A 13,537-nucleotide genomic window follows, 5' to 3' on the forward strand; every position below is an offset into this window, starting at 1 on the left:
GACTTCTTAGTTCGGAAATCAGCTGAGCAATCACTTGTTTAACAGCATCTGTCAATAGGTCGTTTAGTTTTTCAGCACATCACTTCGCAAATTCTCTTTTGATGTTGTCCTTTTGTTTTGTGACTAGGGTCATTGTCACTGATTATGACGTGTCCAGATAACACAGGCTTGGTAGCTCTTCCCCGCCTTCTCTCAGCTTTTGCTTGTTTTTCGACTGCATCCGCCCATTCATTATATTGCCATCCTTGCAGGCTCACCCCCAAATAATTTTCATTAATTCTATTTATCATAGTTTGCACCTCCACTAATGGTTCAACATAATCACATCTGTTTGATAAGTTCATCACAACAATTAGGATCCAGAAATGAAATGTTTGCTGCAGCCATGGTTCAAAGTTTTTCCCTATGACGTTTCTCTCGGAAAATTTGATTGTCAATACTCTTTGAGAATTGTTAATTGATCTCAAACGAAGTTTATAGCCATTATACTAGTAATGCGGTCTTTTGTTTGCAATTTGTCGCTTGACCGATTTTTTGTTTGGCCCTTTCAACTTTTTAACTCCCTTGTCTGACGCCTTACAAGAGCCTTATGATTTAATAGTCTTGTAAGGATGTGATTCACCAAAACTGTTTTGAGGAGACAATTTCATGGAGTGAAGTTCGTCTCTTAATCTAAAACGTTTGACCTCGCGCCCCCTCAGTTGCTCTCCACTCACACCTGTCCACCCTACTCCCTTTGGGTTTAGAACCCTCTCCAGGGTCACGTCGTCCAGCCCTCCCTACCACTGGAGCTAACCGCTCACCAGTCGTTTGAGAGCATTTCGCCCAAAGTTATTCGGTTATCTCTTAATGGCCGCAATCAGTGTCTCTCAACGATTTTGTTAGGAGCTCTGCTATTTACAATCCAAAGATTTCGATTTCATTGGTGTGCTGTCTTTTTTAAGGCTCGAAGAAGAGTAAATGGTTATCTTTTGTTGTTAATCGGTGACTTATAATTTTAGAGGAAGTCAAATGCCGCACGTGAAACTTGTTCAGGTCAATCTGCTGAACAGGAGTCAAGAGCAGAGCGAAAGAAAGACTTGTTTTTGTTCATGCAGCATTCTAAAGGAGCTAGAAAGGGAGTGTGTAAAAATTTTTGCTAAGCGGGCGATGTTTTTTGATCATTTGCGGCTTTTTCAAAACGATTTTTAGTTGTAATTTCTTCAACCAAAAGCGTTTGTACAATTTATCTAAGTTAGTATTGGTACGTATGGAATGATTTTTTTAACAATCGAAGAAAATATCGGAACTGCAGTTGCAATTTTCAGCTGTTTTGATCATTTCGTCTTGTTGGACGCTTTTTTGTAGCAGTTTTTTAATCTCCCTCATTTTGTTTAAATGTTTTGCGAGTTTTGTGGATGACCTTTGTCTATCTAGTGGTTTTAAGGATCTTTTGATTTGAATGGTATTAATTTTAAGGTGTGTTTAGTGAGGAAAAGGAGTAATTTTTATCAATTTTGGGACCCTTTCGATCAATTTTTAGCTTTTTTGCCTATCTTCTGATTTTTTGACTTCTTGCAATTGTTTTACCTGTTCAACATTTACACAAGAACTATTATGGGGTTATTGTTTTAGTTTTTCAGGTTTTTGTGTTTTTTTAAATGGTTGTTTTCTATGTTTTTGATGAGAATTGGTTGAGTCACTGATCGGGCAAAACAATTTCTAAACGGCCTCTTCACATCAATTATAGTGAAGTTCCGCGTTCGAATACTTTAGGGATTTTAAAAAAGAAACTATATGATTTTCTTCCATTTCCTTGGTTTTCTCCCTCAACACTGTTTTTGTTTTCTCTATCAGTTGATTGTCGATTCCTGAATGTGAATAGTTTTTGGGCAGTCGCAGCTTTTGTAGACGCTTCTACAGATATTTTTATCAATTTTTGTTCTCAGTTTCAGGTTTTCTCCTATTTTAATGTTTTTGTTTCAAAGCTTTTATTGTTCGTAAACAAGATTTTATTTTTGTGTAGTGAGTAGTTGGTTTTGGCCTAACTGGATGTATTTTTCGTGTCGGCTACGGACTGTTCTGACTATGTTTAAAATTTGTTCTTGCTTTTTTTGGCTTTCACGTCAGTGAGAAGTCGAATTAGAGTGGTGATTTTAACCACGTTGCAAAATTAAAGGGAGCGAAAAAAGGGGAAGTTTTGAGGCATTCGTTTTTTTTTTCCTACAAGCACGTTTAAATTTGAGTGCGGAATTGGTATTTGAACAAGTTTTAGATTTTTGAAAGGATTTTTTTCCTGTGCGACAATTTGACTGCTATTTTCAGTTCTTCTACTCTTGAGTGTCAGTAATATGATACATATGTTTTCTAATGAAAAAATTTGCATTTGATTAAACCCATCGACGGGCAGTTAATGGTTTTTGACTTTGTTATTTACTATTATAAAGAAAATTATTTATCATTTTTGAAAATTTGATGTTTGCCTTTATATCTTATCTGTTGTCTTTTCACCTAGTATCTTTAATAACAGTACCATTGGTTGCTATTGAGTCATAATTGAACCTAATTAAGTGTTTCAGTTCATGACTAGTAGTTTTCATGACCTGTCCTGCTAAATTTACTATTTTCACACATTTTTCTGATGACTTCTAGGTTTCGAAACGTGATGAAGAGGTAACGCTCGGACGGCATCAAGTTGCAATAGAGGTTCTCAGTTCTCAGTTTTCTGCATATTGTTTATTTCGTGTACTATAGCTACAATTAATTGTTTAAGTGCTTAATGTACTGAAGTTGTTATGGTGAGAAGGTCTTTGAAATTTTTAGCACATAAAAACCTTTAATTAAACCAACAATGTTTAAAGATCAATGTTGTCTAGTGCAAGTAAGAATAAGAGCAAGATGTTTAACAATTCAAGCTTGGCAATTCAAACTTTATTACTAAAAGTTTCTGTTATTTTTTCAAGCTTTTTCAAACAATTGTCATTTTTGGTGTTTTTAGATCCTTAGAGGCAAATGAATTATTTTCAGGGCTTGAATATGGGTTAATAGATAGTGTTTTAGCAACAACCAATTAATTTTGAAGGTACTAATATTCGAATTTTTAACCTTTTTCCTTTACAATTTGCCAATATTTTGAAGATATTGATATCCGGAATTGGATCGGCTTTTCACTAAAGTTTCAACAATGAAATGTTTTATGAACTTGATGATGGATTACTGGATAGATTTTATACAGTTTGAAGATAATAAATTGGAAAATTTGGCGAATTTGTTTTAAAATTTAGCCTTTTTTCAAATTTTGTTGATTTTTTTCTTGTTCAATTTTTAGGTCCTAATGCAGCTGTTTGCAAGCTTGGGAGTTTGTTAGTGAGTGAATGTTACTTGTACGAGTTTGTTTTTGAGGACATTAGCTACTAGAACTTCAGTCATTTTTTTAATCTTTGCTAATTTGTACACTTTTAATGTTTTTGTCTTTAAGGCCGTTTATGCTTCGGTTTGTTTCTTATATGTGCAAACGTTTTTCTACTGGCCTGCATATTGTTTATTTCGTGTACTATAGCTACAATTAATTGTTTTTGATGACATTTGCAAGAAGAATTTATAGAAATTTGGAATAAATTTTCTACTTTTTTAAAATTTTTTCTTGAGTCATTTTTAAAATTCTTGAACTCAAATCAGCAATGAATATTTTTCGAGCTTCTGCTACCTTCATGTGAAATTAATTGAATTACAACTTTGGTTTAGAAGACATTGACATCAAGCAAGAGGAAGCTCTTATGAATCTTCTGTATTTTTTGTTGCCAATTTGTACTTTATTTGATCTGATTCTGCCCATTTATCAAACTTCTTCTGTCCCTGATTTCAAAATTTTCCGGCCTTGTCATCTCTAAGTTTTGATTGAAAACCATGGTATCGTACACAATTTATTCTGAAAATGTTTAGCTAGAGGTCTTTCTTCAGAATACATGCTGTTGATTTTCGTTTAAGGACATTTTCAAATTGAGCGCATTTTAGGTTGCTCGTGCAAGCATTATCGCCAATTTGATTGAAGTTTGATGCCCCCTATCATTGGGTGCCAAAAACATCAGAGCGCTAATAATTGTCGCTAAAATTTGTTGTCCCTACTGATTGGGTGACATATAAAAAGATTTTTGAGTCAATGCGAGTGGACATTTAGTCTCCATGTACGCTGGCCTCTCATGTTTGATGATAAATATTTGATAACTGTTCTCCGATTACAACTGGAACGTCAAAATATTACTTTATGGTATAAAAGCATCTTCATAGCGAAGCGATCTCCATTTAGATCTATTTCCTCTTATGCACAGATTTGAGGCCCTTAGGATTAAAAAATTCATTGTCAGTTTGACCCAGTTCTTAATAATGCTGATAGATTTGTTCCATTTTGAAGCGAGTCTGTCCGATAATCTTCTGAGAATAATTTTGCTCTCTCTCTCTCTCTCTCTCTCTCTCTCTGGCCATCGTACCCTCAACACTGAAAATTAACAGATTAAAAGCGATATGTTTTTGGCAGGCCTCGGAGTATCTTCTCTTTTCGTCAGCGCAGTTTTCCAGCACATTCTCTGGATTTCTGTTGCTGTAAGATTTCACCTTTTATGAGAAGATCGGTTCTTAACGCTTTCTGATGCTCAGAATTTTCACAAATTATTGGCTCTTTTTGTGTGTAATTTCATGGAAGGCACGATAAATCTCCCAATAAATCTCACGGAACATGGAAATCTTTGCTCAGCATTTTTACAAATGCTGAACATGGAAATCTTCACCACAGCCATCGCATTTTACGGGGAGATTTTTTAGGGGTCAACCGTATCTTAGCGACATGGAATCTTGGAATTCGTTCTCCGACAAACCAGAATTGTCTCTCTCCGACACTTTTACTGTTAACCAACAAGAGTTTCCTGTTTTAAAATTCCGCTCCATTCTTTTCCTCTCTGATGAGCATGCTTGTTCTAACAAATCCTCATATCTAATACTCTGCTGGGACTCATTTTCAAGCTGAAACTTTGTCTGCTGCTGCGAACGTGAGTTTTGTGTGCGTTGACGTCCAATGTCGTTCCATTCAAAATAGACTCCGAAAATAGACTCCGTTGTTCTCTTCGACATTTCGAATTGCTCACTTGCTTTGAGCACTGGGATTGGAAAACCTATTTCTCCGTTCTTAGCAGACAAACTGATCAAGCTTCGTTGGGGATTGCTAACATTATAAATGTTAGTTACCGTTGATATGAACTGGTTTTTTATTGAATCTTTTAGTGGTATCAAAAATTCATTGCATTCTGGGACAACTCTCATCAGAAAATTCCATTCGGCCTGAACTGATTTAGTGAACTTAGAAAGACTCTGAGGGCAGAAATCGCCTGCAGTGCTCATAAGCTGAATCTTAGCCTGCCATTTTTTAATTTTTTCGTGAACAAATTCTTTCATGGTAGTTTAATCACTAATAAAACCTCCAAGATAACGTTTTCCAGTTACGATTTTCAAACCTGTTTGCTCAAAGCAACGCTTGGCTTCGCCAAAATGGTCTGGATGAACAATAAGGAAGCTCTTATTTGGCTCAGGGTAGTAGCCATACTTCGGCCCCTCATCAACTACTTGTCGCAGCAACTGTTTTATGTCATCGAAGTTTGCGCAAGCCGCGGCGTCATCTGCATAAAAACTTTGTTTGTTTCGTCGGGCTGTGCATTTTTTTTATTAAAGGCAATAGAGTTTTCCTGGTAACTATTGAACAGAAAAGTTCAGGCTCTGGACCAAAGGGTTCTAGCGTTTAGTAGTGCAGAACATCTGTTTATAGAATTGAATGCATTTTTTGCATCAAGCAGCATCAGACCGAAACCACTGGAGGACTTTTTGACAAACAACTCTCGAAGTCAGTCCATGATTCGATGCCTCGATTCCACATGACACTCCCCTCGCAAGTTGTTCTGGTCCAAACGCATACGCCAATTCATCACCAGTCAAATCATCTAGTGCTTTACCGATTATTCTTCGCAAAGTTTCACCAATGCCGATTGGTCTGACTCCTGGCTGTTTATCCAATGCAATAAGTCGACAATAGTGAATTATTCATTCAATTCTTTGGATGGCTTTTCTGGACTTGTCCTGCTAAGTTTTTTTCCTAATTCGCTTTACCTTTCGTTCACGTTTTGTCTTACATATTTGTTCTGCTTGTGTGCGGAACGTTAATTATTGCAATATTTAGCAAAACTGTGTCAAATTGTGTGAAATATTTTTTTGGATAATAAATTTATCTATAAATGACTAAGCATTACTGTTAAGATGTTTTCAGTTTGTTTTAAAGCTTTTAACTGTTAACAAGTTATGCCTACGTTTTAAAGGAGGAGTTTTAAAGGCTTTCTTTGGGAAATAATGAGTCAGCAATTTGATTTTGTCGCGAAATTATTATGGTCGTCCGCAGCTTCATGCGCCCTTTTCTGCATCTATTGGGAACACTGCCACCTATACTGCCTGTTAATCACTTTTTGTTACGTGGGCCTTATTCGCCGTATTTGCAGTCTCATCGGCTTTTTTAGTAGAAAGTAAGCGTACTGTCGCATTTCTTGCAACAGATGATTCCCCATTGTTGCTCATCTTAGCGCAAAGCAGCTTGAAATTTAGAAATCTTAAGGGTGATGTTTTTATGGGAATTGGAAAAGGTGACGCCATTGATTCAGCTCCTGAATGGATTCCAAAATATGTCACTTCTGTTTATCTCCGCAAAAACTCGACCAGAGTTGATTAAGCAAAGAAAACTCCAGGATCATAATTTTCTTTACCCCCTAATGAATTTGGAGGGCTGGAAAAATAATGATTCTTTTTTCTGTGTTGTAGGATCGCTAAATGCAATTTGTGACGTGACCGGGACTCTTCCGGAAGTGGAGTTTGAGCTGAAGTGTGACAAACACCAATTTGATGCTTTTTTGGTCCATCCATGCGTGAAGGAACACGAAAGTATTGTGAACAATGAGATCAAAGTTAAACTGTGTCCCCCCGTTGAGGCGTTCAATGTCGTTAATTACAATTTACCAGGGATCTTTTTAACTTAATTCAAATATCGGAAGTTGCCTAGTCTGATTACCCTACTTTTTCTGTGTCAGTATTAGGGCGGGGGGGGGGGGGGCTGGTTTCACCATTGATATGATAGCCACAGCTGAGAAATGAGATTTGATCATAGTTTTCTTCAACTTTGCTACCAATTACTTGAAGCTAAAAGGATGCCCGTTTTAAATTAAACTGAAGATTAACAATATCTTTTAATCCAGATCCCTTTCAATCATGGTACTGCAACTTGTAGCGTCAAGCGAGGTGAGCTGTGGCTATTTTGTTTTGGACTTTTCCTAATTTTTTGCCCGGCAGTTTATACATTGACTGTATGAAAGCGGGAAGATTTTCTAATAGGTTAATTTTTTTCTAGTTTATTTTTTATGTTTACTTTAATAAGTATATTTTTGTGGCAACTATAAATCGGAACCTTAGCAAGCATAGTCATTTTCATTTGGTTTGAAGCAAGTTCAAAAGATCCTATGCTTGAACTAGATAGCGTTGTGTCGACAAGTCCGCTAATCAAGTGTGACTACACAGTTAAATGGACAGCGCGTGAGAGGGGGGCCAGGGTGAAGTTCCAGATACTCTCTGCTCACCCTGCCATGCAATCCAACAAACTGGAGTTGTGCGAGATTCAGTTCCCTTATGCAGTCACTGAAATGCCATTGAGAGATGTGACTAATGTTAAACTGTCATGTGGTGAGTTTCAGCATCAGTTCCATATGCTATTTATCCATTAGAGAAGATAAGATACCTGATGGTATATTTGAACTTCTTTATCCGTTGTTCAAAATAATGGTTTTCATTTTTAATTGTCAATTAAGTTTGAATTTCGAATTACTTTGATTTGTTTCGTCCTCTCTGCCTTGAACAGTTTTTCTTCTCGTTAACTTGTGTTTCCAGAGTATATAAATTCCTTTTTGAATGATTTGTTAATTTCCATGAAAATTATCTTTCATTGCCTTGACCTATCAGCCTGTGAAGCATTTCTTGAGTGTTTACCTTGTACCCCGCACTTGGAAAAACTCAGCAAAACACCGAATAAAGACCTTACAAAAAGGAAATCATTTTTAAGATAGGAACACCGCTGTTTAAGCTCCTTAAAACGGGAGATGCCACAAAAAGTTTAATTTATCCTTCTGGAAATTAAGAAACGTATGGTTTACTCAGATATACAACGGACAAAATCCGGGGAATACCTCATTTGGAATCTTGAATCATGTCCACAAATGTTTAACCATCCCAGAACGAAGTGAACTGTTTAACGAAATATCTCAAAACAAAATTTTTAACAATAATTTTGTACAACTTGTGATCAATTTAATTAATTATCTACTTATAACGCAGGAGCTCTTATTTCACAGAATTTTTAAGTCCATTTAAGTGTACTGGATGTTCATTGATGTCTCAGAAGGAATGAGTTTGCGAACATAGCTGAATTTCCTAATAGATTAAGTTTTCTCTACGCAAAGCCGGTGATACAAATAATACTTTGCGAAAATGTAGAAATATGGCATAAAATGGCAAACGATGAAGTGGATCAATTCATAGTTAATTATTATAAATGAAAGAATTATTGTTTTTACTCCAAGTTTAATTGTAAAATATGATGTTTATTATCCCTCGACAAAGCATCGGAACATAAATTGTTTTCCGAGCCCGTATTTATTCGAGAGCAAAACAGTTTTGAAGCTGTCTGTTTCTATACATTGCAGCCAAGTTTCTGTGAATTCTATTTTTATTCAGATTGATAAATTTTCTTTATTTAATTAACATTGGACTGGAATCTTTCGTTGAATTCTCTGGAAATTTTCTCATGGACGTTGACGCATGATGGACAATTTAGATGTCCGGAACATTTTCGACGGAAGAGGGACGTCCTGAGCAAAATTTCAAAGTATTAAAATAAAATCTAACCGTATTAACTCTTGTTTACATAGAAGTTTATTAAAGTATCGGCGCCCCAACGTTATTAAATCTGGATTTTAGAGACAAGCTATAATATTCTAGAAAATTCAGTTGACGAGCTATTGGTTAAAAAGTCTTTCCATTCTGATCTCTTCATTCTCTGATTTAATTAATACTGAAAGAATCTTTTTCAATCAAGTTTCGACTAGACAATATAATAGTAGAACGATACGTCATCAAAAAAAGTTGTCGACTTCGCATCTCGTTGACGAAAGCCATAACGCTGCTCTGTCATCCTCGTTTTGTTGAAGAAACTCCTAAACCTTCACATAATTTAAGTGCTTGCACACAATATAAAAAGCAAGCAATCATTCTTGGTTAAAATTGTTGATCTAGCAAACGTACTGTTTAAAATAAGGTACGAAAACAAACATTGTTGTTTCATATCATTTTTTTAATAAGGAAAAAATTTTTGTCACTTTTTGCTAAATTACAAACTGGTATACGAGTCTAGTCTGAAGTCATGACAGTTTGTTGCAGTTGAGCGTCTACCCAAAATTTTAATCATTAATTTTTTCAGCTGCTTTGAGACGCCAATTTTGACAAAAACTTGGTATAATGCAGCAGACCGAAGTCCAATCCGTGAATTCTCCACCAACCACAGACTGAGACAGCTTTATTCTCTTTTATGTGGCCAATATTTTCCTATTTAAGTTAGTCTCCTCAATTATTTTACCATGTGAATATATCTTAAAATAATTGATTTTAGTTAGAGTCGGTTTGTTAGATGGAGTTAGATGGGTAGGCATTATATTAGTAGAACCATACGTACTCAAAAAAAGTTGCCGACTCCGCTTCTCGTTGACGAAATCCATAACGCTGCTCTGTCATCCTCGTTGTGTTGAAGAAACTCCTAAACTCTCACTTAACTTAAGTGCATGCACACAATATAAAAAGCAAGCAATCCTTATTGGTTGAAATTGTTGAGATCAAGCAAACGTTCTGTTTAAAATCAGGAACAAAAACAAACATTGTTGGTTCAAATCATTATTTTTATTAAAGTGCAAAATTCTTGTTACTAAATTACCAGCTGTTATATGAGTGTAGTCTGAAGTCATGACAGTTTGTTGCAATTGAGTGTCTACCCAAAATTGTCAGCATTAATTTTTTTCGGCTGTATTATGACACAATATTTGACAAAACACGTATATAAGGCAGCAGACCGAAATCCAATCTGTGAATGCTCCATCAACCACAGACTGCGACTTTATTCTCTTTTATATGGCCAATATTTTCCAATTTAAGTTATTCTCCTCAATTATTGTACCATCTGTATACTATTGACTCCGGCTAGTAGGTTAGTCAGATAGAGTCAGGTAAATCTACTATTCGCGCAGAAATAAATAGCCCGTTATCTATAAACCTGAAGGCAATAAGGGTCTGCCTTAATAAGTACCTTGTTTTTATAGTTGTTATTAAACTCTCATTTAAGTGTCTTCTTGGATGGATGTGTGAGGTCAAAATCGGAGAAGTTTTTTGGAATAATTTCAGAGCCTAAGAAACCGACTGCAGTCTCTCAAATTGAGTGCCGAATCGATTGTCAAATTTGATTTTTTCACTATATGGTTGCTTTACTTATACTTGTTTGCTTCCCATCTTTTTTGTTCAACGAAGCATATGTTTTCACGGATCTGTTTTGAATACTGTTTACATCGCAAATTCGGTAATTAAACCTCATATTGTAAGTTTCTGTAATGATATGTTGAAACATTAGGACTGAAAGGTAGCAACTAGGGTTCAAGTTTTTTCAGTGTCGCGTGGGGCAAAATAAATCATATAGAATCTCAATTTTTAGATTTGCCTTTCTTTTTTAATTGAAGGACTTAGAAATCATCATACCTATTTAAAAAAGTGGCTTGGCAAAGATCATAAGACATTCCCATAACATAATGAATAGCTGATATTTCCTGTGCTACCGAGAATACGTGAAGTAGATATTGGGTTGTTGAATATAGAAAAATTGAGTGATATGGGCAAATTGTATTAGATAATCAAAACACCCCTTCATTTGTCTTATTAGCGAAATAATTTCGTTCCATCGTTGTGTGATCAAACGTGTTAATGCGTGTTTTATCTCCGAGATTGGTTTGTGTGGTGCTAGGAAATTGAGCCGAAAGGAAAATTAGCCGAATGGAATATTAGCCGAAAAGGAGATTTTAACCAATCAGATTTCAGAAGGGCCGTGATATTTTGTTCGGTTGTGATAGATTCATATCAAGTCCCATAGGCCGCTGAGGCATGGCCGAATGCATTATTTTCATGTGTAAGTGAGTTAGATAATTGCGCGTCCCACTTATGTTTGCTTACAGCAATTTTCTCATGCAATTATTTCTGCTACTATGCCACATTTTGACTTTTTCGGCTAATATTCACGTCGGCTAGTTTTCCGGACACCGGTTTATGTTCTCTGAGAAAAAAATGGCACTACCCTTGAAACGGGTTTAAAATGTATAAAATATGAATTGTAGATAGAATAATCCATATTCTACGATGGATGTGAGATGGGAAGTAGTTCCAATTTTGTATCTGTTATAAATTTAAGTCAGTTTGTTTGATGCTTTATATTTGTCGGTAGGAACAACTGTGTTCTCTCATTTCAGGTTCTTACATTGTTCGTGAACGTACAAAGCGCTTCGTGTGGACAATAGGCCGTATTCCCAACATTACCCAGTCTAAACCCTGTGTCTGTAGCTTTTTCATCCGATTCTCAACTGGGGCAGAAGGGACAGGGGACACTCAGGCACGCTCGACGGCAGACACTCATTCTGTTATGTCTGGAGTCAGTTTAGAAGATAGTTTGATGAGTATTGCGGAGAGCGAGAAACTGGCTAATATTTTTGCTCAAGTGGCATTCAAGGTAATACTTCCCATTGTGTTGCTTTCAATATCAGTTTTTAAACACTCGTGCTCAAAAAAACTCATTGGAGAAAATTTCTCTACTTTATAATTAAAGCATTTGACAACTTAATTTTAACCGTATTTATGCTTTCTTTGCTGGTCTAATTTGACCAAAATCTCCAATTATACTTCCCATTGAAGTCAAAAAGTGAGAACATAACTTACAACAAAAAAGCCAGAGGTAGAATGCAGTTCAAATTTTTTGAACTGTGGCAAGAATAAAATTATTATTAGCCATCTTATTGTGGGCCTATTTTTTTTTACTTTCGCAGGTTGAGGTCCAGACCCAAATTGACTTCTGATCAGACCCAGTCGAGCGCACACCCGTGTGATCCCAGACCGAAATTACAGGGTCTTTTCCGAGTTTCGAGCGCACTACGGTCTGATCATAGTCTGGAGATGGTCTGATCAGAGGTCATTTTGGTCTGGAAAGTCTGATCATAGGCGGATTCGAGCGCACTTGGGTCTGATCAGAGGCGACTTCGAGCGCAATTGGGTCTGATCAGAGGCGGATTCGAGCGCAATTTGGTCTGATCATAAACCTCTTCGAGCGCACTTGGGTCTGATCAAAACCTCTTCGAGCGCACTTGGGTCTGATCATAACCTCTTCGAGCGCACTTGAGTCTGATCAGAGGCGACTTCTAGCGCAATTGGGTCTGATCAGAGACGACTTCGAGCGCAATTGGGTCTGATCAGAGACGACTTCGAACGCAATTGGGTCTGATCAGACGCGACTTCGAACGCAATTGGGTCTGATCAGGCGCGACTTCGAACGCAATTGGGTCTGATCAGACGCGACTTCGAACGCAATTGGGTCTGATCAGACGCGACTTCGAGCGCAATTGGATGTGATCAGAGGCGACTTCGAACGCAATTGGGTCTGATCAGAGGCGACTTTGAACGTTTTGCCGTTAAACTTCCGTAGTCTAAAATCTCATTGAAAAATCAGGGTCCGTCAAAACTCAATTGGCCGCAAGCGACCAAAAAAATACAAAAACTTCGATAAAATATAAGAAACATTTGAGCATCGTATTTGAAAATAAAGACATCAGAATTGATTTTTTTTCATTTTTGACCCAAAACATGAAAGTGTTAGTTTTTTAAGACCAAATGGACTATGGTTTAAGGTTTTTGCGGTCAAAACAAAAAAAAATCAAAGAAAACGGGAACACATCAAAGAAACATATGAGCATCGTATTTGAAAATAAAGACATCAGAATTGATTTTTTTTTCGTTTTTGACCCAGAACATGAAAGTGTTAGTTTTTTAAGACCAAATGGACTATGGTTTAAGGTTTTTGCGGTCAAAACAAAAAAAATCAAAGAAAACGGGAACACATCAAAGAAACGTATGAGCATCGTATTTGAAAATAAAGACATTAGAATTGATTTTTTTTCGTTTTTGACCCAAAACATGAAAGTGTTAGTTTTTTAAGACCAAATGGACTATGGTTTAAGGTTTTTGGGGTCAAAACAAAAAAAAATCAAAGAAAACGGGAACACATCAAAGAAACATATGAGCATCGTATTTGAAAATAAAGACATCAGAATTGATTTTTTTTTCGTTTTTGACCCAAAACATGAAAGTGTTAGTTTTTTAAGACCAAATGGACTATGGTTTAAGGTTTTTG

The 13,537-nt window shown here is 36.3% G+C and overlaps 1 protein-coding gene across 1 annotated transcript in view; it reads left to right on the forward strand.

Moving 5' to 3' along the window:
- LOC142349092 (AP-5 complex subunit mu-1-like) overlaps positions 1–13,537 on the forward strand; it is a 49,496-nt gene that overhangs the window by 33,221 nt on the left and 2,738 nt on the right. Inside the window, exons 6-8 of the mRNA XM_075400505.1 lie at positions 6,829–7,024; positions 7,532–7,740; positions 11,610–11,866. Coding sequence (XP_075256620.1) covers positions 6,829–7,024; positions 7,532–7,740; positions 11,610–11,866 — 662 coding nt within the window. The remainder of the gene's footprint in view (positions 1–6,828; positions 7,025–7,531; positions 7,741–11,609; positions 11,867–13,537) is intronic.

The sequence above is a fragment of the Convolutriloba macropyga genome, chromosome 11 (assembly GCF_964194025.1).
Source record: "Convolutriloba macropyga chromosome 11, txConMacr16.3, whole genome shotgun sequence".
Lineage (NCBI taxonomy): Eukaryota > Metazoa > Xenacoelomorpha > Acoela > Convolutidae > Convolutriloba > Convolutriloba macropyga.